This window comes from Oncorhynchus tshawytscha, linkage group LG07, assembly GCF_018296145.1.
Source record: "Oncorhynchus tshawytscha isolate Ot180627B linkage group LG07, Otsh_v2.0, whole genome shotgun sequence".
Taxonomy (NCBI): domain Eukaryota; kingdom Metazoa; phylum Chordata; class Actinopteri; order Salmoniformes; family Salmonidae; genus Oncorhynchus; species Oncorhynchus tshawytscha.
In genome coordinates this window covers 50,866,540-50,889,490 of record NC_056435.1, presented here as the reverse complement: position 1 = coordinate 50,889,490, position 22,951 = coordinate 50,866,540, and the positions used below count along the sequence as shown (strand labels likewise).

The 22,951-nt window shown below is 43.8% G+C and overlaps 1 protein-coding gene across 1 annotated transcript in view; it reads left to right on the top strand.

The window, feature by feature from the left end:
• The window catches only part of LOC112254770 (RNA-binding protein Musashi homolog 1), a 49,943-nt gene that overhangs the window by 5,491 nt on the left and 21,501 nt on the right, over window positions 1–22,951 (top strand). The window contains 3 exon segments of the mRNA XM_024427603.2: window positions 15,356–15,397; window positions 15,836–15,928; window positions 22,187–22,235. Of these exon segments, the coding sequence (XP_024283371.2) occupies window positions 15,356–15,397; window positions 15,836–15,928; window positions 22,187–22,235 (184 nt within the window).

Genomic DNA, 22,951 nt, shown 5'->3' with positions numbered 1-22,951 from the left:
GGGTCTCCCGATGTGGTTTAAGCAAGTAAAAATGTGATTTGTTGATTCCACTGTCACTCCAAAATGTTGCCCTAATTCAGTTGAATGGCAGATGCCTTCTATCTAACTTCTGATGGCCTAGCCAATGGCTGACTTAGCTAGCTAGATTTATCTCCCCAGACACTCCGGTCTTGGTCTTCAATCGCTCTGGCTTTAGGTGGTCTCGAACACAACACTGGTTTACTTGAATGGAAATGTCAGGTCTATTCATTCTAATTCTATGGAAATCACTGTAGTGTTTGAAGCCGACTGGTGATGCCACGCACAGTAACATAACCATTGACGAAGCTTGTGTCTAAACACTTTGTTGTTGATGGCCAACACAAAGATTGATTGCTGCTAATATCAACATTTGAATGACTATACAAGGTGTGAGTATGTGTCTGTGTGACTTTGTGTTGCATACAGCTTTGTCAGCAATGGATGTGTGGGTGTTTCTCCATCCTCCACCCCTCGATACATAATCTCACATGTGCACACACTACTATTACCACAAACACACACTGCCTGGCCCTGGAGGGTGAAAGAGGATAGAAGGCAAGTGTGGTTACATGAAGCAGGTCTGTTGCCCTAGGTGAAATCATTCACATCCACAGGGGACATTATGGTGACTCGACAGCCTAGTGGGACTTTTGTCTTCATGATCAATGCAGCATGTACTGCTGCCACCCAAAGGATAATAGCCACTATGTCATAAAGACGTACAGTTGACTTCGGAAGTTTACATACACCTTAGCCAAATACATTTCAACTTAGTTTTTCACAATTCCAGACATTTAATCCTAGTAAAAATTCCCTGTCTTTCAGAATCACCACTTTATTTTAAGAATGTGAAATGTCAGAATAATAGAGAGAATTATTTATTTCAGCTTTTATTTCTATCACATTCCCAGTGCGTCAGAAGTTTACATACACTTGATAAGTATTTGGTAACATTGCCTTTAAATTGTTTAACTTGGATCAAACATTTCAGGTAGCCTTCCACAACCTTCCCACAATAAGTTGGGTGAATGTTGACCCATTCCCCCTGACAGAGCTGATGTAACTGAGTCAGGTTTGTAGGCCTCCTTGCTCGCTGACGCTTTCACAAATTTTCTATAGGATGAGGTCGAGGCTTTGTGATGGCCACACCAATACCTTGACTATGTTGTCCTTAAGCCATTTTCCACAACTTTGGAAGTATGCTTTGGGTCATTGTCCATTTGGAAGACTCATTTGCGACCAAGCTTTAACTTCCTGACTGATGCCTTGAGATGTTGCTTCAACATCGGCTTGCAAGCATCCCCTTTTTCCCTCCAAACGTAACAATGGTCATTATGGCCAAACGGTTATATTTTTGTTTCATCAGCCCAGAGGACATTTCTCCAAAAAGTATGATATTTGTCCCCATGTGCAGTTGTAAACCGTAGTCTGGCTTTTTTATGGCGGTTTTGGAGCAGTGGCTTCTTCCTTGCTGAGCGGCCTTTCAGGTTATGTTGATATAGGACTCGTTTTACTGTGGATATAGATACGTTTGTGCCTGTTTCCTCCAGCATCTTCACAGGGTCCTTTGCTGTTGTTCTGGGATTGATTTGCACTTTTCCCACCAAAGTACGTTCATCTCTAGGAGACAGAACGCGTCTCCTTCCTGAGCAGTATGACGGCTGTGTGGTCCCATGGTGTTTATACTTGCGTACTATTGTTTGTACAGATGAACGTGGTACCTTCAGGGCGTTTGGAAATTGCTCCCAAGGATGAACCAGACTTGTGGAGGTCTACATTTTTTTCTGGGGTCTTGGCTGATTTCTTTTGATTTTCCCATGATGTCAAGCAAAGAGGCACTGAGTTTGAAGGTAGGCCTTGAAATACATCCACAGGTACACCTCCAATTGAGTCAAATTATGTCAATTAGCCTGTCAGAAGCTTCTAAAGCCATGACCTAATTTTCCAAGCTGTTTAAAGGCACAGTCAACTTAGTGTATGTAAACTTCTGACCCACTGGAATTGTGATACAGTGAATTAATTATAAATTAAATAATCTGTCTGGAAACAATTGTTGGAAAAATTACTTGTTTCATGCACAAAGTAGATGTCCTAACCGACTTACCAAAACTATAGTTTGTTACCAAGAAATTTGTGGAGTGGTTGAAAAATGAGCTTTAATGACTCCAACATAAGTGTATATAAACTTCTGACTTCAAATGTGTTCACATGTTTGTCATTTAGCAGATGTTCTTATCCAGAGCAACATACAGTAGTAGTGAATACATGCTTTGTCATACTGTCCCCCACATGGGAATTGAACCCACAACGCTGTCATTGCAAGCACCATGCTCTACCAACTGAGCCACACAGCAATAGGAAGTAGTTTTACAGGTCCTTAGTTACATAGCTTTGACTAAACTAAAACGTGTTTTTCAGTTACAATTCACCTCTTCAATATAGCTAACAGTTTAGGATGCGATAATATGCCTGTTATAATTTTTTTGCAAAGTAAATGCACTGGCTACAGGCTATAGATTATACAGTAATTACAGTAAAATTAGTGGGTTTTGTGTATACAGTAAGCACATTGTCATAACATGGTAGATATACAGTATGTTTGTGAAGATGTTGAGTTGTATTCATATGACCACCACTCCAAATGAATCACCTGTTCAAGACAGATAAAAATACTATTAAGTTAACTATCCTATAAATAGATCACACCATTTATATCTTGTTGTTTACTTGATCGAGGTGGTAATGTTTTTTGTGTAACCCTGTTGGTATTTTAAAGCCTGGTTGCCATCTCTGTTCAGCTATTACATTCCACTCCTTGTACATTTCTTTGGCATATGACACAAAGAGTCGACTGTTACAGAGACAGGTACCCAGACTAGGTATTTTACACTTCAGAAATGGTTTGAAATCAGGAGCAGATGTGTGGGTTGGGTGTCATGGCGATATCTTTGTGGATCCTAGTGACAGTAGGCCTTGTATTGTCAGAATTGTGTGTGCGTGCGTGTGTTTCTCAATCTGATCTTTGAATATCTGATGAGCTTGGTGACATTTGATGACCCCGGGCTCTACTGTGTTGATGTGTGTGTGTGTAAAAGTGTGATGGTCAATCATTGAGTTACCGTGTCTGGATGACGCAGCGCATAATGTTCGAGAATGAGAGGGGCGTCTGTGATGCTAATGCTTGGCCATAGGTAGGAGGAGGCCAAGCCTCTGAAATCACAGCAGGGTTTGATTTGAGACATATCACCCTGAAAGGAGAATGTTGTGACCATGTTGAGGGTTGAAGGGCAGGGACACCATTTTTTATTTGTAACAATATTTTGGTGCAGCTCACGTGTTATGTTTCGGTGTGCTGAAAATGTCTGGTGTGCTGATTTCACATACAGTACGTCAATGGATCATTTATGTCTCTGTGTATTTTGGTCTTCCCATCTCCCTAATTCTGTCTCTCTCTTTCAATTAAATTCAATTAAATTTGCTTTATTGGCATGACGTAACAATGTACATATTGCCAAAGCTTGCTTTGGATATTTACAATATGAGAATTGTAAATATAAGAATAGATAATAAGAATCAAAATTGTCAACGGGACAACAGTAACAACAATAACCAAGGGTCAAAATAACCATACATTGAACAATAACAATAAGCATACAGTGGAGGATATGTGCAGGTTGATTGGTCTGTCAGACACTGTCCCTCATCTTATGGCAGGCAGCAATGTAGTGCGCTGCCAGAGAGGTCTTTGAAACCTTGAATAAGGGTTTCAAATTTGGGGAAATGACATGAATTGTTTTATATTTTTGACATATTGTCAGGAAATGCAGCTATGTCTCAGGTTCTGCTGTTGTGCAGTGGTTGCACAGCCTTTCCTCTACAGGGACCCAGGTTTTCCTGTGTCTACCCTTTTCAATGACAAGGCTGTGCTCACTGAACCTGTACTTTGTCAAGGTTTTTCTAAGGTTTTGATCAGTAGCCATGGTCAAATAGTTAGCCACGGTGTACTGCCGATTTTGGGCCAGATAGCACTGCATTATGCTTTGTGCTTGTGCTTGTGTTTCCCAATAAGCAATGTAGTTTTGTTTTGACTGTGTTGTAATTTGGTTTATTCTGATTGATTGGATGTTCTGGTCCTGAGGCTTCAGTGTGTTAGTAGGTGTGTTAGTAGCCCCAGGACCAGCTGAATGAGGGGACTCTTTTCTTTGCTCAGGTCTTGGCATTGCAGAGCGTGGTAATGATATTAGAGGGTGTCACTGTATTTGAGATGTTTCCAAAACTGAATTGCTCTTTTTTGAGTTTGTATCATTAGTGGATATTGGCCTAATTCTGCCCTGCATGCATTGTTTGTAGTTTTCCTCTGGACAAGTAGGAGAATCTTACAGAACTCTGCATGCAGGGTTTCAATGGGGTGTCTGTCCCTTTTGATGAAATCTTGTTTTGCAAGTGGACACTACACGTTGCTGCCATAAAGTGCAATTGGTTCAATGACACATTCAATTAGTTTTAGACAAATTTTAATAGGTATTTCAATTTGAATTGGTTTTTTAATGGCGTAGAATTCTCTGCGTGCTTTCTCTCTCAGTTCATTCACTGCCTCATTAAGGTGTCCAGTGGAGCTTATTTTTAAACCTAAGTAATTGCAGTACTCTATATTTTGTACCAATTGAGAACTTTGGTCTAATTCCCTGACATCTGGATCTTCTCTGGAAAATCATTATTTTGTCTTTTTGGGGTCTACTGCCAGAGGGCCCAGGTCTGGCAGTACTGCTCTAGCAGGTCCAGGCTCTGCTGTAGACCATGTGCTGTGGGTGACAGCAAGCATAGGTCATCTGTGAAGAGTAGGGATTTAACCTCTGATTTGTGGAGACTAACACCAGGGGCTGAGGATTTTTCTAGAATAGGGGCCAATTTGTTGATGTAAATATTGAAGAGTGCAGGGCTCAGATTGCAACCCTGGCGAAGGCCCCGTCCCTGGTTAAAGAATTCTGTTCTTTTCTTGCCAATTTTAATGCTGCACGTATTGCCAGTAAACATTGATTTAATTATGTCATATGTTTTACCCCCTACACCACTTTCAATAACTTTGCAGAACAGTCCTGTATGCCAAATAGAATCAAACGCTTTTTGGAAGTAGATAAAGCAAGCGTATATTTTGGTATTATTTTCGTGGACATGTTTATCTATCAGGGTGTGTAGGGTGTAAATATGATCAGTCGTGCGATGTTTTGGTATAAATCCAATTTGGCTTTTACTCAAGACATTGTGCTTATTAAGGAAGTTTAGAACTCTTATATTTATAATACTACAGAAAACCTTCCACAGGTTATTGTTCACACAAATGCCTTTGTAATTGTTAGGGCCAAATTGTCTCCGTTCTTAAAGATTGGGGTTATGAGTCCTTGATTCCAGATGTCAGGGAAATAACCTACACTCAGGATCAAATTAAACCGTTTTAATATAGCCAATTGACATTTTGCACTAGTGAGTTTGAGCATCTCATTTAGGATGCCATCAGGTCCACATGCTTTTTTAAATTTGAGGGCCTGAAGTTTCTTATAGAGCTCCTGGTCAGTAATTGGGGAGTCCAATGGATTTTGATTGTCCTTTATAGCTTTTTCTAAACCATTCAACCATTCTCGTGAATTTGGCATTGTTCTGCGTTTGTGTCAATTTGAACACCCGATGCTACAGGAAGGCCATAAAGATCATCAAGGACATCAACCACCCGAGCCACTGCCTGTTCACCCCACTGTCATCCAGAAGGCAAGGTCAGTACAGGTGCATCAAAGCTGGGACCGAGAGACTGAAAAACAGCTTCTATCTCAAGGCCATCAGACTGTTAAACAGCCACCACTAACATTGAGTGGCTACTGCCAACACACTGTCAATGACACTGACTCTACTCCAGCCACTTTAATCATGGGAATTGATGGGAAATGATGTAAATATATCACTAGCCACTTTAAACAATGCTACCTTATATAATGTTACTTACCCTACATTGTTCATCTCATATGCATACGTTGATACTGTACTCTATATCATCGACTGCATCCTTATGTAATACATGTATCACTAGCCACTTTAACTATGCCACTTGGTTTACATACTTATCTCATATGTATATACTGTACTCGATATCATCTACTGTATCTTGCCTATGCTGCTCTGTACCATCACTCATTCATATATCCTTATGTACATATTCTTTATCCCCTTACACTGTGTATAAGACAGTAGTTTTGGAATTGTTAGTTAGATTACTTGCTCGTTATTACTGCATTGTCGGAACTAGAAGCACAAGCATTTCGCTACACTCGCATTAACATCTGCTAACCATGTGTATGTGACAAATAAAATTTGATTTGATTTGATTTGAACAGTGTTGTATAGTGTTTTAATATGGGTTGTCCATATGTCACCATTTTGTATCGCAATTTTTTTTTTATTATCCAATTTTGCCAGAAGTTGTTTGTGTTTATGGACTCTTCAGTTAGTGTCAGCTGCTTGCTGTTGTACTGTGCTTTTTTGGTTCTGAGTGTACGTTTATAGAGTTTTAAAGTCTCATAGTAACGAAGACATAATTCACCATTATTTGGGTCTCAGTGCTTTTGGTTGGTAGTGTTCTATGTTTTTTCCTCATAATTTTACAATCTACATCAAACATTTCTCTCTCTCGTGCTTTCTCTCTCTATCTATCTCTTCTACTTTCCTTGTGCACTTTTACCTCTCGAAAACTCCCTCCCTCTCTCCCTCCAAACCGTTTTCCCTCTCTCCCTTGTGGATGGCTATTGTTTGACCAGCATGAGATGAGATGAGAAGGAGAGTGAAATTCCTTTCTGGAATTAGAAAGAATGTTCCACACTTTGAGTGTTTTTTTTCTATGCTAACCCCATGGAGGGTGAGAAAGAAACAGAGAGAGAAAGGCCAAGGTGAATGAGAGGGGTTTGGCAGTAGGAATGGGGGCAAGTTTAAGCACTTTGAAAAGCAGTGACAATATGCTTGACACTGTAAAATCAAAGAGCTGGGGACAAATAGAAGAGATGTGATGTATTTTTGCCAACTACGTGATTAGGAAAGTCTGTGTTGCTAATTGTAATTTTCAGATAGAAAACATAGCACAGTCTAATCATATAAAGGAAAGGGAAAGGCGGATACCTACACCTCACACACATGGTTATGGGCTTTAAAAAAGAAGCCACCTGTACCATGTCAGGTATAGAGTTGAAATGTATTACATTTTGAGTTTGCGTTCCACCCATGAGGCCAAAGATGGCGCTTTTGGTCACTGACTGCAGGAAAGGGCTACATCATGCAGGGATGTCAAGGGTAGTTTTGCATGAAAATTTGAGTTATTCGCCCATATATCAAGTTAGGCCTCGGCCCTCAGAAGCCAACATCTAGACGACTTTCGTGTTGTTATTGACAATGACACTATTGACCAATTGAATACGTTTTCTATGAGCGATGCATATTGTTGATATTTTGACATAAAGACAGAGTTCTACTTGTTTGGCTGCTTCAGAGGATTTGGACACAGGGCAGTAGTGTGATGTAGTGCATAGGAAAGAGGACCCGTGTTGTTTCCTGTCTGCAGTAGGACTATCCAGGGTCGTTTTTTATTAGTGCACCTAATGGGAAAATGTTTTGTACTGGAAAATGGAAATTCATCTTTCTTATTGGACAGGACTAAGTCATATTTATTCCATTTGATGCCTAATGAACTAGACCCTGGTCCCATTTTGACTATGCAAAAAAAATATAGTGTATTACTAATAGACTTTAGCACATCAAATCGTCGTCACTAGTACAACGTAAGTTTGGATTGCATGGATTTCCAAAGCACATAGTCAAATTCCAAGCCCACACAATTTTTTGTTGATGTTCTAGCACAACACAGCTAAGTAAACCAATCAGTTTATTAGGTATGTTAATCCTACTGCGTTAAATATACCTCATGAAGAGTGTGAGAAAGAGACATAACTTTGGTTACACTTTAATATCTTATTTGAAGGTCTGGTTAAGGGTTTGTAAGTAAGCATTTCACAGTAAGGTCTATCTACACTTGTTGTATTCGGTGCATGTGACAAATAAAGTTTGATTTGATTTGGTCATAAACTGCCCATAAACGTTACTATTACACGTTACTAACCATTGCATTAGATTAATACACAATTATGTTGATTATAATTGAGGCAGATTACTGACCCGATTACTAACAATGCTTTATGCATACATGTATTTACTGATTCTAATACATACATGAATGGACAGTCTACTGATGTTAGTAATTCTAGAGCAGTTTAGTGATGACCGCTGCTCCCGAGTGACGCTGCAGTCTAAGGCACTGCATCGCAGTGCTAGAGGTGTCACTACAGACACCCTGGTTCGATTCCAGGCTGTATCACAACCGGCCATGATTGCGAGTCCCATAAGGTGGCGCACAATTGGCCCAGTGTTGTCCGGGTTTGGCCGGTGTAGGCCGTCCTTGTAAATAAGAATTTGTTCTTAACTGACTTGCCAAGTTCAATTTTGAAAAATGCCACAGGCCTGGTTAAAGTTAGCTATCAATGCTGAGATGCCTCACCAAGAAAAGGCTATTAAATGTTTTTGTCACAAGGGTATAACTCATTAATGGACTCAGAGCAAGCAAAGAGATTTAGCATGATGACAAAATCTGCTACGCTTGCAAATCTGATCATTGGATTTGGCTGTGTGTCTGTTTACTGGTGGGTGATTGGTCTCCATATGGGGTGAGACCTAAAAATTCTAAATATGGGGTGAGAACTAGGTTAGCATTAACATTAGTTGTTTGCAATGTCGCAGGTCATTGCTCTGTGGAGATTAGCGCTCTAGTGGTGGCGGGCAGAGGAGACGAGAAGGGGATGGAGGAGAAGATGGAAAGGAAGAGAGAGACAGAGAGGTCCTGGTCTGTAATTAGTATGGATCTGAAAGGAACCTAATCGGATTGAAGGAAATAAAGTGTTTCTTCTGAAGTATAGCATCATCCCTGAATGTGTATCTTCCCTCCTGAAGGAATTGATCAAGTCACACACACGCATGAAAACACACACATACACACACACACACACACACACACACACACACACACACACACACACACACACACACACACACACACACACACACACACACAGGTTGTCCTAGCTGGGTCTTAGGGGTAGGGGGACTTCGTTAACTAATTACTCTGCCATTGTTCAGCTGTGCAGATTGACCCCGATAGCCCAGACCCAAATCCAATCGCTGTCCACAGTGGTACAATAGCCTAGCCACCTTCCAAACGTCTTGTTATGGCTGTTTCTAAACAGATTTTATAATGTCTTGAATTATGAGATGATAGGATAGCACATTTTTGTTAACTATTTGTGTGTGTTTTCCTCGCAAACATTTTGTGAATGAGAGTGTTAGAAAAAACAGTGAATTGGTGGAGCATATTGTGTGGGTGTGCATGTTTTAGGTGTTTAACCGCACAATGAGTGTGTGTGTGTGTGTGGGGGGGGTCCTGTTCCTCTGTGGGCCTGTGCCTCTGTGGGCCTGTGCCTCTGTGGGCCCATCTGTTTTTTCCTCCTTTTGTCCTGTTAATTAATCAAATCAGAAGGGCTGCCTTCTGGGCCAGGACTCCCTGCACACAAACGGTGGAGTTTTTGTTTTAAAATGAATGGCCACGCTTTCTCTTTCTCTCACATCTTTTCCTCTCTTCCTCGATCTAGGCCTATCTCCCTTTTCATCCTTTTCACCCTCCCCTTCACTCCTCTTTGGTTTACATTTACATTTTTAGTTTAGCAGACACTCTTATCCAGAGCGACTTACAAGAGCAATTATAGTTAAGTGCCTTGCTCCAAGGACACAGATTTTTCACCTAGTCGGCTCGGGGATTTGAACCTGCGACGTTTCGGTTTCTTGCCCAAAGCTCTTAAAGGGATACTTAAAGTAATACGTATGTTTATCTACATCCACAGAGTCAGGTGAACTCGTGGATAACTTTTATGTCTCCGCGTGTAGTTTGACGGAATTTGCTAACTAGTGCAAATGCAATTCCTAACTAGCGTTAGCGCAATAACTGGAAGTCATACCCATAGACTTCCAATCATTGCGCTAATGCTAGTTAGCATTGGCGCGCCGAACTACGTCTAACTTCCTTCAAGACATAAAAATTGTATCCATGAGTTCATCTGTAGATAACAGGCCTCATTGCCAACATCCCAAAGTATCCCTTAACCACTAGGCTACCAATAGACTACCTGCCACCCTAGTTCTTACTGTTTATTCAGTTCATTCTTGCTTTCATTCTATCTCTTCCCCATCCCGATCCGAAAAAGAAAAAAATACACAAGATAAAAATGTGAAAATAACAGTAGTGCTGTGAGAGTATAATGCGAATGTTGTAAGACTGCAACTTTTTATGTTGTTCTCTGCCTTTGCGACATATGTTGGCAACTGGGTGCTAATGATGATTTGTAATCTTCACTTTGTTTGTTTGTTTCAGTTTTAAACATATAGGATAGGATAGGTTTGGCAGTTTGAGGTGACTATCGGATGTAGTCTAGTCCTAAAGGGATACCTCGGGATGTTGGAAATTAATCTACTTCCCCAGAGTCAGATGAACTTGTGGATAACATTTTTATTTCTCTGCGTGCAGTTTGAAAGAAGTTGCCAACTAGCGCTAGTGCAATTGCTAACTAGCGTTAACCAATGACTGGAAGTCTGCTAGCGTTAGGTATCCCCTATCATGCTAGCAGATAACAATAGACTTCCAGTCATTCCTTCATACTGGACACAGAGACAATGAAATGGTATCCATAAGTTAATCTAACTCTGTGGAAGTAGATAAAGGGCCTCTTTGCCAAAGTCTCAGAGTATTCATTATTTGTTGCTTTATTTCTTCATTTTTGGGGTATGTTTCCTAAAACTGCATTGTTGGTTAAGGGCGTGTGAGTAAGCATTTCACTGTAAGGTGAAATTGTATTCGGCGCATGAGACAAATAAAATTTGATTTGATTTGTATACCGTTAACATAAAGCACTCAACCAATACGCTCTGGCTTGATGGGATCCTTCTCTGCTCTCTAGTATCCACCCGGGATGTATGTCACAAAGCAAGAAGTTGGCCGGCTAACATTTATAAACTCAGTTATAACTTTGTTACTATAATTCTCTGCTTTATAACGTAGAATATGTTATTAAGTCAGTTATACCATTGTCATTTTAAGTTGTTATTCGCGATCAAGGACATGTTTCTGAATATTTATGGATGTTAGTTGGGAAATTGCTCCTGGTTTGTGGAATAGACTGATTTGGGCTAAACTAAAATAGTTTCCTATAGCGGCCATGTAGTCCGAACATTCACTGTACTATCGATACCTATATATACCTGCTTTCTGCTTCATTCAAGGTGCTGTAGATCTGTACCCTGTCATGTCTTTATAATGTAATGATACTAAACAGCATGGCAAGATGTAGCCTATGTAGCTTATAGCACAACTCTAGTAGTCGATACTTTAGGTCCAATACTTAGTTAGGGGTGTCGGTCCTTTCCTCTTTGGTGTGTTTTTCTATCTTTATGACAAACATGCTTTGTTTTACTGATTCATGAGCACTAGAGGGAACATGAACATGCTTGATAGGAATGTTTTGAAATAAAATGGCACTAAACTATTGGGATGATCAGGCTCTTGTTTGACCCCAAAAGGTATTGTTTGTATCATGGTGTCACGTTCTGACCTTTATTTCCTTTGTTTTGTAGTTATTTAGTATGGTCAGGGCGTGAGTTGGGTGGGCAGTCTATGTTTGTTTTTCTATAATTTGCGTATTTCTATGTTTCGGCCTAGTATGGTTCTCAATCAGAGGCAGGTGTCATTAGTTGTCTCTGATTGAGAATCATACTTAGGTAGCCTGGGTTTCACTGTGTGTTTGTGGGTGTTTGTTCCTGTCTCTGTCTTTGCACCAGATAGGGCTGTTTAGGGTTTCACACGTTTCTTGTTTTTTGTAATCAGTTGTTCATGTGTACGTTTACGTATTAAAAGAACCATGGACACTTACCACGCCGCATATTGGTCCTCTGATCCTTTTCGCCTCTCCTCTTCGGAAGAAGAGGAGGAAATCCTTGACAGAAACACCCACCCAACTCGGACCAAGCGGCGTGGTAAACAGCAGCGACGACAGCAGCAGCAGCAGCAACAACAGCGGCCAGCATCACAGGACTACACAACTTGGGAGGAGATAGACAGGTGGGCGGTCGACCCAGGGAGAGTGCCGGAGCCCGCCTGGGATTCGATGGAGCAGTGCAAGGAAGGTTACAGGAGAATGAGGTTGGCGAAGGCAGCACGGCAGTGCGACAGGTACGAGAGGCAGCCCCCAAATTTTTTGGGGGGGGGGCAGACGAGGTGTGGTACTAAGCCAGGTAGCAGACCTGAGCTCACTCCTCGTGCTTATTATAAGCAGCGCATTACTGGTCAGGCACCGTTTTATGCGGTTAAGCGCACGGTGTCGCCAGTGTGTGCCCATAGCCCGGTGCGCTATAGGGCAGCCCCCCGAAAGTGCCATGCGAGTGTGGGCATTGAGCCGGGGCGTATGGTGCCTGCTCAGCGGGTCTGGTCGCCGATACGCAGTTTTGGTTCAGGTTATCCTGCGCCGGCTCTGCGTGCTGTGTCTCCGGGGCGCTGGGAGGGTGCAGTGCGTCCTCTGCCTGCGCTCTGCTCGTGCCGGGCAAATGTGGGAGTGGAGCCTAAGGGAGAGGTGCGTGTAGTAAGCACTAGATCTCCCGTGCTTACCCACAGCCCGGTTCAACCTGTGCCTGCACTCTGGAGGGTCCGGGCTAGAGTAGTTGTCCAGCCTGGGGAAGTGGTGCCAAGGTTGCGCACCAGAGCTCCAGTGCTCCCTCACAGCCCGGTCCTTCAGGTGCCTCCTAACACCAAGCCTCCTGAAGGTCTCCCCAGCCTGGTGGTTCCTGTGGCAGCCCCACGCACCAGGCTGTCTCTCTGTCTCCTCCCTGCAGGTGGTCCCGCCTGTCCGGCGCCGCTGCCGGAGTCTCCCGCCTGTCCGGCGCCGCTGCCGGAGTCTCCCGCCTGTCCGGCGCCGCTGCCGGAGTCTCCCGCCTGTCCGGCGCCGCTGCCGGAGTCTGAGGCGCCAGAGCCCCTCAGCCCAGAGGCGCCAGAGCCCCTCAGCCCAGAGACGCCAGAGCCCCTCAGCCCAGAGACGCCAGAGCCCCTCAGCCCAGAGGCGCCAGAGCCCCTCAGCCCAGAGGTGCCAGAGCCCCTCAGCCCAGAGGCGCCAGAGCTTCTGTCCCTCTGTCCAGAGCTTCTGTCCTTCTGTCCCTCTGTCCAGAGCTTCCGCACCTCTGTCCCGAGCTGCTCCTCTGTCCCGAGCTGCTCCTCTGTCCAGTGGGGTCATTGAGAGGGGTGGCCATGGTTAGAAAGCCACGGAGGCGGACAATGAGGCGGACTAAGACAATGGTTAAGTGGGGTCCGCGTCCCGCGCCAGAGCCGCCACCGCGGACAGACGCCCACCCAGACCCTCCCCTATAGGTCAAGGTTTTGCGGCCGGAGTCCGCACCTTTGGGGGGGGGGGGGTACTGTCACGTTCTGACCTTTATTTCCTTTGTTTTGTAGTTATTTAGTATGGTCAGGGCGTGAGTTGGGTGGGCAGTCTATGTTTGTTTTTCTATAATTTGGGTATTTCTATGTTTCGGCCTAGTATGGTTCTCAATCAGAGGCAGGTGTCATTAGTTGTCTCTAATTGAGAATCATACTTAGGTAGCCTGGGTTTCACTGTGTGTTTGTGGGTGTTTGTTCCTGTCTCTGTCTTTGCACCAGATAGGGCTGTTTAGGGTTTCACACGTTTCTTGTTTTTTGTAATCAGTAGTTCATGTGTACGTATTAAAAGAACCATGGACACTTACCACGCCGCATATTGGTCCTCTGATCCTTTTCGCCTCTCCTCTTCGGAAGAAGAGGAGGAAATCCTTGACACATGGTGTGATCAGTCTGCCACTAGGGCCAATTCAGTCAGGTGTCATTAGGCATATGTATCGAGCGACAAGTGTGAGATCATCAGTAGAATTCATGGTTTCTTCCAGGCATACGGGGTAAATGAGAAGCAGAATTTGAAAAGTTCCAGGTGCTCAACACTCGACAAGAGCTGTTGTGCCACACCTGCCAACGTAGCCATGCTATGTAGTCCCCTTCCGTCGTCAACAGTACCCTCTGACACTGATCGCAGCCGGAGATGACAGTCCTCCCCTCCTCTCCATCCTACACCATGGGGTGAGGAGGAGCCCTCTGTCATTAATGTGTCATTTAGCAGATGCTTTTATCCAGAGTGACTAAAAGTAGAGTGAGTACATACACTGAGTGTACAAAACATTAAGAACACCTTCCTAATATTGAGTTGCACCCCCTTTTGGCCTCAGAACAGTCTCAATTCATCCGGCATGGACGCTACACAGTGTTGAAAGCGTTCCACAGCAATGCGGGCCGATGTTGACTCCCAATGCTTCCCACACTTGTGTAAAGTTGGCTGGATGTCCTTTGGGTGGACGACCATTAATGATACACACAGGTAACTGTTGAGCGTGAGAAACCCAGCAGAGTTGCAGTTCTTGACACGCTCAAACCGTTGCACCTACTACCATACCCTGTTCAAAATCACTTTCCTAATGTTTTGTACAGTCATTGTAGATTTTAGTAGTATGTAACCCCAGCATGAATGGAACCCGGTAACCCTGCCATTCCTAGACCAATGCTCATACCAACAGAGCCTCACACGACCGCAGCTCCTGATTTGACTTGAAAACCTGAGCCTTTATGCAAATTCTCCACGGCATACAATGCTCTGATTTGCACAGAAGCTTTTTTCTCAGTTCAGACAGTGTTTTCCACAAGTACTCACTGTCAACATGAGTCTATTCATTGATATACTGTGTGAACTTAAAGTGTTTTTTTTTGCTATTGTAGAGTATTATACTGTGGTATGCTAACCCGGTCCCAGATCTGTTCTTGCTGTCTTGCCAACTCATATGGTGTGACCATAGGAGTTTGCCAGACAGAACAAGCAGATCTGGGACCAGGCTGGTGGTATATGCAGTCTGCCACTACATTGGATAAAGTCATATAATTCCGGTGTATCACAAGTTGGGGATTGTCAAAGAAATGGAATGTAATACTTTTCAAATACCAGAAAAGCTTTGTATCATAAAGTTTGTATCATTCAAGTTTGTGATCCATTGTCTTTGAGTCACAATTACCAGTATGGTCTCTAAATGTTTTTCTCCATCTGTTTCTAACACATCGTCTCTCTCTATCTCCCCCTCTTTCCAGATTGATCCCAAGGTAGCGTTTCCTCGTAGAGCCCAGCCCAAGGTGAGTTCTCATCCTTGACAGGGTTAACTCCTAGACTCCTAGGTGACGTCACAGCCGCCATGTACCATCAGGAGAGGCCTGCCTGGCGCACCAGATTATGTTCCTATATTCCGTTGACGTGATGAAGGGGCAGTAATCCTCCGTCCTCCCTTACCCCCAACCTCACCCGACCTGTATATGACCCCAATACATAAGAAACGGGGTGGCTCTACCAGCCTAAAGACTCGTGCACACATACACACTCATACACACAGTCACACACTGGGTCAAATGAATTGTGTTATTACTGTACTATGCTGTTCCGAGTGCCTGGCAACCACCGCCCCAGATATTTTTTTTTACTGCTTAACAGATCTTAGAGCTTTATTATCTGAAACATCTACCTTTTCAATTTGCTGCGTATTAATGATTGTGTGTCCTCTTCCCCTGTGTTGTCAGCTGGTGACCAGGACAAAGAAGATATTTGTGGGAGGTCTCTCTGTGAACACAACCATCGAAGACGTCAAGCAGTACTTTGACCAGTTTGGAAAGGTAAATGTGACACACTGTCTTAAGATACGTTTGTTGACATGATCAGGGATCGGGAACTGGCAGGCCGCATGCAGACAGGCCACCATTTGAAAGCCCTCGGATTAAATGTCGATTTTTTGGGGAACTCAACTTACTGTTGTGAGGCAGAATAGTAGAACAAGGTGCAATTTCGAAATGTGTTTGTCCATCAATGGGTTTTCTCTTGTTATGTCAGTCCCTGATAGTGACTCGTTTTTTTAGATTGGCCAGCTATCTAAACTTGTAGTAATCAAGGTCGAATTAGAGCCCGGCAGGCCCTCATTGATTTTGTTAGTCAGTGTCACTCAAATATCATATTAAAAATTGCAAACACTTCTTTCCACCCAATGGCAAAATGTTTAGATTGGCAGGAAATTAGCTGTACAACATGTTTTGTTCCCCCACCCCATCAAAGTTGCCCATCCCTGTACTACATGTATATATTGAATCAGTAGTAGTTCTCCAGTTCTCCAGTTCCCCCCCATCACTCTATCTCATGTTTTCTCAGTCTATTTGTCTCCCTGTTTCTCTCTTTTCTCTCTCTCTTTTTCTCTTATTCCACATTTGGGTTAGAGACAGGGTAAGCGTGGCTAATTTCAGAGAACAGTTGAAAGGGAGGAGGAGAAGAGGGAGAGAGGGATCCCAAAAGAGGGAACATAACAACATTATGTTTGATATTTACTGTCAAAAGGCATTCTGATGGATATTAGCACTTCTGTCTTCCATTTTTCTCCCGTTGTTGTTGTTTGAGTTGCTTCGGCTGTTCCATTGTTCTTCAAGCCAGTTAAGCCTATTTGAATGAGATGCAGTGAAAGGCAAACTCATGCTGGGAAGACAGAGGAGTAGATAGAGAGAGAGAAAGAGGGAAGGGGGAGAAAGAGGGGCACCACCTGGAGAGAGGTTGGGGTACTCGGAAGGGAAGTGTTTTCAAGCTGCAGGAGAGAAGAGGAACACAGACATGTATGAGAAGAACCAACTCTCACTCAAATGTAAGAGAGGTTCCAAATAGGCTGAAGAACAAGTGTCATAAAGGGATGACAAGTGGAACAGATGGAAAGAAAGTTGACAAACAGTCTTGAATCAGTGGGAAGGAAGAGGTGGCGCGGTGTTAGGGAGAGAACGAGTGAAGAGGTGTTAGGGAGAGAACGAGTGAAGAGGTGTTAGGGAGAGAACGAGTGAAGAGTTGGAGAGGTGTTAGGGAGAGAACGAGTGAAGAGGTGTTAGGGAGAGAACGAGTGAAGAGTTGGAGAGGTGTTAGGGAGAGAACGAGTGAAGAGGTGGTAAGTGTTAGGGAGAGAACGAGTGAAGAGTTGGAGAGGTGTTAGGGAGAGAACGAGTAAAGAGGTGGAAAGGTGTTAGGGAGAGAACGAGTGAAGAGGTGTTGGGGAGAGAACAAGTGAAGAGGTGGAGAGGTATTAGGGAGAGAACGAGTGAAGAGGTGGAGAGGTGTTATTGAGAGAACGAGTGAAGAGGTAGGGAGGTGTTAGGGAGAGAACGAGTGAAGAGGTAGGGAGGTGTTAGGGAGAGAACGAGTGAAGAGGTGGGAGGTGTTAGGGGGAGAACGAGTGAAGAGGTGTTAGGGGGAGAACGAGTGAAGAGGTTTGAGTGAGTGAGAGGTGTAGTTAGTGAGGGAGGACAGTGGGGAGGAGGAGGAGAAGGGTCTCTAATTCTGAACTAATCTAATGCAACAGCTGCTCTTGCCACGAGACCCCCCCCCACACATAAAAAAACACACACACACTATCATAAACACACTCTTACACACTCTTACCCCTTGCACCTGTCTCAGTCTGTTGTCTTGGTGACCTGCTTTAGCCAATGTCCCTTGGTAATTTAGCAGTATGTCTGTGTGTGAGGCTTATGTCTCACACTCACCGACTTAAAAGAGTGTGTCCTGACTGTATTGAGCAGCAGTGGACAGAAAACCTTCTAGAAAGACAGAATCACCATCCCCTCAGAAGGGGCTTAATGATGTCTCTTTGAGGCGGGAGAGAGAGGAATAAACTAAAGGATGGAAGAGACTGAGAGAAAGGGGGTAGAGGAAAAGGAGTTCTGGTGGAGGATCCTGTCAAGTATCTCTACATAGCGGATGCTTGGGCCAAATAAAATCTTTGCAGATTTCCACATTGCGTTTCCAGCATTTGATTTGTACAGCAGCGTGTTTCGGAGGGAGTTTGTCACTTGATTTAAGAATGGACAGTCTCGTCAAATCATCTGGCACACTCAACAGAACTGTTAATTTCTTACCATTGTGGTCTGTGCACTTTCAAATGAGGTCAATGTCAGTCTAGTGCAAAACATAAGCCCTTTTTTCTTTGATGTGATTGACCAACCGGATGTAACTGTATGCGGGTTGCTCAACCGAGCCGATCCCAGCGCTCACGGGCGACCATGTTTATCTGGGAAGCAGGTCAGAATCCCACAGAGACGCGTCTCATTTTACGCCCCTGCCTTGCCTGGCCAGAAGTCCGCTGTGTTCCCCGGCACTCTGTCCTGGTGTTCCCTCTATCCCATTCCCAGACCTGTCCTCGCAAACAGTACTGGGAAACCATCGGATAGCTCTACCTCAAAGTACAGTGCAATAATTCCACAGCACCAGTTTCACTTTGAAGAGTCAGCAAACTATAGGCCTAATTTCGTCCTTCAAAATGGACGAGAGAGATGGGGGAGGGGAGGTGTGGAGATAGAGGGAGGGGAGAGATAGAGAGAGGGGAGGTGGGGAGAGATAGAGGGAGGGGAGGTGGGGAGAGATAGAGGGAGGGGAGAGAGAGGGGAGGTGGGGAGAGATAGAGGGAGGGGAGAGATAGAGGGGAGGTGTGGAGAGATAGAGGGAGGGGAGAGATAGAGGGGAGGTGGGGAGAGATAGAGGGAGGGGAGAGATAGAGGGAGGTGTGGAGAGATAGAGGGAGGGGAGAGATAGAGGGGAGGTGGGGAGAGATAGAGGGAGGGGAGCGATAGAGGGGGAGAGATAGAGGAGGGGACAGGACAGACGGATAAGTTGGGCTCCAGTCAGCCATGTGAGTTTGCAATTAGAGGGCTTCACTGGACACTTTGTCTGCTGGCTTGTTTGGAGAAGTGGGTGGAGAGAGGGATGAGAGAGAGGGAAGGAAAGAGAGCTAGGGAAGAGTGAAACAGAAAGGAATGAGTAAGGTGGTTGAGGTGAGAGTGTGACCGAAAATGTCCTCAGAACGTTCCTGAAAAGTTCCTTGTCAATGTAACCCAATGAGAATGTTATGTGCCATGCTGTAAGGGCATGCTCTCTCTACTGGGCAGTGAGTGTGAACTGTGCTGAGGTAAATACTAGACACTCTAGTTCAGCCAGATAGTATTAAACTGCTCTGGACACAGTGGACAACAGGTTGTTTACCTTTGACTTCGGCCTGGAGGCTAACTTTCCTCTCAGACACAAAGATAACTTGTTGCATATCCTAGTGACTCTGTAACAGTTGGCCTAACACTTTTGTTATTGATACTGATGGCAATAAAGCTTACCCACAGCTATACGCTTCAAGATGTTAGCTAGCTAGTAAATTTGTATAATTCACCATTAGCCATCCTCACAGCTCGATAATAGGGCTGAATGTGACTGATTTGTGTTCACACCCACACGCGTTAGCCTAATGCTAACGGGCCTGAAAGAACATGTAACACACCGCTTATGATAACATGTCTCTGGTGCTGCAGCTGTCCACTTGCTGTCCCTGTCCCGACTTTGCTCTGTCATTGGGTTTAAAGGACCGTAAGGGTGAAGGGAGAGGAGGGAGATAAAACTGAATGAAGGACAGAGGGCGGACTGGGGTGTGTGTGTGTGTGTGTGTGTGTGTGTGTGTGTGTGTGTGTGTGTGTGTGTGTGTGTGTGTGTGTGTGTGTGTGTGTGTGTGTGTGTGTGTGTGTGTGTGTGTGTGTGTGTGTGTGTGTGTGTGTGTGTGTGTGTGTGTGTGTGTGTGAGAGAGAGACTCACTTGGACTAACGGGTCTCCAACCATGACCTTTTCCATATTTCATGGTCACACGCAGGGACACGCACCCAGATACATACACTCACACACAAAATCTTTCTCCCACGTCCTCTCTCACAGTCAGAGAGACAGATGCACACATGCACAGCTTGTGTGAGCTTTCTTGTCAGATTGAAATAAACTAAATATATTTTTTTATATGCACTGCTTTCATTAAGACACTGTCAGATGATCTCAAAGGTTAGAAATCAAAGTCTAGAGCTTTCCTCCACTCACATTTCACCCTGTGTTAAGTTTCATTACACTTCACTGATAGGTAATGAAAATAGCAATGCAGTCATGCTGTGTGTGCGTGTGTTAGCGTTGGTACAACTGATGATGTCTCTCACTGGCAAAACGTGGAGTAGTTTCACAGTTTCTCTATTAGAGGAGAGTTTGCGCTAACTTTCTTAGGAGAGCGAAGAGGGCAGGGAGGGAGGAGGTCAGCATGAATAGGGCTGCAGGGAGTGGGATAGAAAAAAAGCAAAGCGGAGGGAGAGGAAGAATTAAATGGGTGCGTGTTGACAAAGCCCCACTTCTCTTTGTTCTCTCTCTCTCACTTTTTCTCTCCCTGTCTCTCCCTCAGTCTGTCTTTCTGTCCATCCAACCCTCTCTCTCTCCCCCAACTCTTTTCTCCTTTTCACTCTCGACCCACTCTTTCATATGCACCAACCCCCCTCCCATCTTTATTCTGTCCTGAACTATCTCTCGCTTCCTCTCTTCTCTTCAAGTCCACGAAAAATTAATTTTCTCTCCTTCTAGTAAGCCCTTTTTCAACTGTGTCCCCCCTCTCTACATTCCCCCACCCCTCTCGCTCCCTCTCTGTAGTTCTATTCATAGTGAGAGTAGTGAGAGGAGGGTGAGCTCCTAATTTAAATTCTTTACAGGGTCTCCATGGGAATAGTAAACTTTGGAGAGGAGAAGAAAGAGAGAGAGTGAAACAAAGAGAGAACAGGACACAGAGTTTGTGAAAAGCTTATCCCCCTTACCAAACAGAGAGAGAGAGAGAATGGGGGAGAGAATAGTCCCTCCTCCACTCTTAGAAAAAAGGGTTCCAAAAGGGTTCTTCGGTCTCTCTTCTGGGTAAAGGGTTCTTTATGAAACCCAAAAGTGTTCTACCTCGACCCAAAGGGGTTCTACCTTGAACCAAAGGGGGTGTATACTGAACCAAAATGGGTTCTTCAAAGGGTTCTGTGGACAGCCGAATAACCATTTTATGGTTCTAGATAGCACTTTTTTTCCTAAGAGTGTGGACCTTTGGGAGTGAGTTAAACAGCAACTCTTTAACTTCACAGAGATGGGACCTCCTTTTCCTATCTCTTCTCATTCTCCACTTTTCTCTTTACCCCCCTTCTTTCCCCTGTCCCCCTTCTTTCTGTCCTCCTTTGTCACCTGTCACCCCCTGCTCCCTTCCTCTTTCTCCATCTGTTGGCCCCCGCTCCTCTCTTGCTCCAAAGGACAGGCCCTGAAGGAGGGACAATGAAGCCCCATGCTGTGTAATGGCCTGTGCGTGTGTATGCGCGTGCGTGCATGGTGTCCAAGCTCATCTCTCTCAATTAAGTTAAATTCAAACGGTTTTAATGGCATGGGGGGAAATGTGTTTACATTGCCAAAGCAAGTGGAATAGACAATCAACAAAAAGGGAAATAAACCATCAGAAATTAACTGTAAACATTTCACTCACAAACATTTTAAAAGAATATAGACATTGTTATATTATTGGCTATGTTGTAACAGTGTGGGAAATATTGCTGCTGTGGTGGCACTCTGCGGTATTTAACCTAATAGAAATGGGAGTTTATCAATATTGGATTTGTTTTAAAATTCTTTGTGGGTCTATGTAATCTGAGGGAAATATGTATCTCTATACATTTGTCAGGAGGTTAGGAAGTGCAGCTCTGTTTCCAACTCATTTAGGCTGTGTGCCCATTGCCTACTATCTCCTCTTCAGAGCCAGGTCTGCCTATGGCAGCCTCTCTCAATAGCAAGGCTATGCTCACTGAGTCTGTACATAGTCAAAGCTTTCCTTCATTTTGGGTCAGTCACAGTGGTCAGGTATTCTGCCACTGTGTACTCTCTATTTGGGCCAAATAACATTCCAGTTTGCTATGTTTTTGTTGTTGATTCATTCCAATGTTTAAAGTAGTTATCTTTTTGTTTTCTCATAATTTGTGTTGCTGTCCTGTAGCTCTGTGGAGTCTGTTTGTGTTTGTGAACTGTTTGTGTCTCTCTGTCTCTCATAGGTTGATGATGCCATGCTCATGTTCGACAAAACCACCAACAGACACAGAGGTATTGCCACGAAACACCAGCCCACACACACACACACACACACACACACACACACACACACACACACACACACACACATATATACACACACACACACACACATATACACACACACACAATTAACATTTTACTGCAGTAGGCTAAATCAGGGTCACACAGAATCCCACAGAGATTCTTGGTGAGTCTCAAACAAATCTACTGTGAAACAAAAGTATACACCTCACACACATGGTTATGTGCTTTATAAAAGAGACACTATATATATATATATATATATATATATATATATATATCAATAAACTCAGCAAAAAAAAACGTCCCCTTTTCAGGACCCTGTCTTTCAAAGATAATTTGTAAAAATCCAAAATCACTTCACAGATCTTCATTGTAAAGGGTTTAAACACTGTTTCCCATGTGTCACGGTTGTCGTAAGAACGGGACCAAGGCGCAGCGGATGTTGAGTTCCACATTTTTATTGAAAAGTGAAACATAAAGCAAAAACAAATAAATCAATAAACGAACAACTAAACGTGACTGTGGTGCACAGGCACAAACACAAAACAATATCCCACAAACACAGGTGGGAGAAATATCTACTTAAATATGATCCCCAATTAGAGACAATGATTACCAGCTGCCTCTAATTGGGAATCATACCAACATAGAAAATATAAACTAGAACACAACATAGAAATTATAAACTAGAATACCCCCCT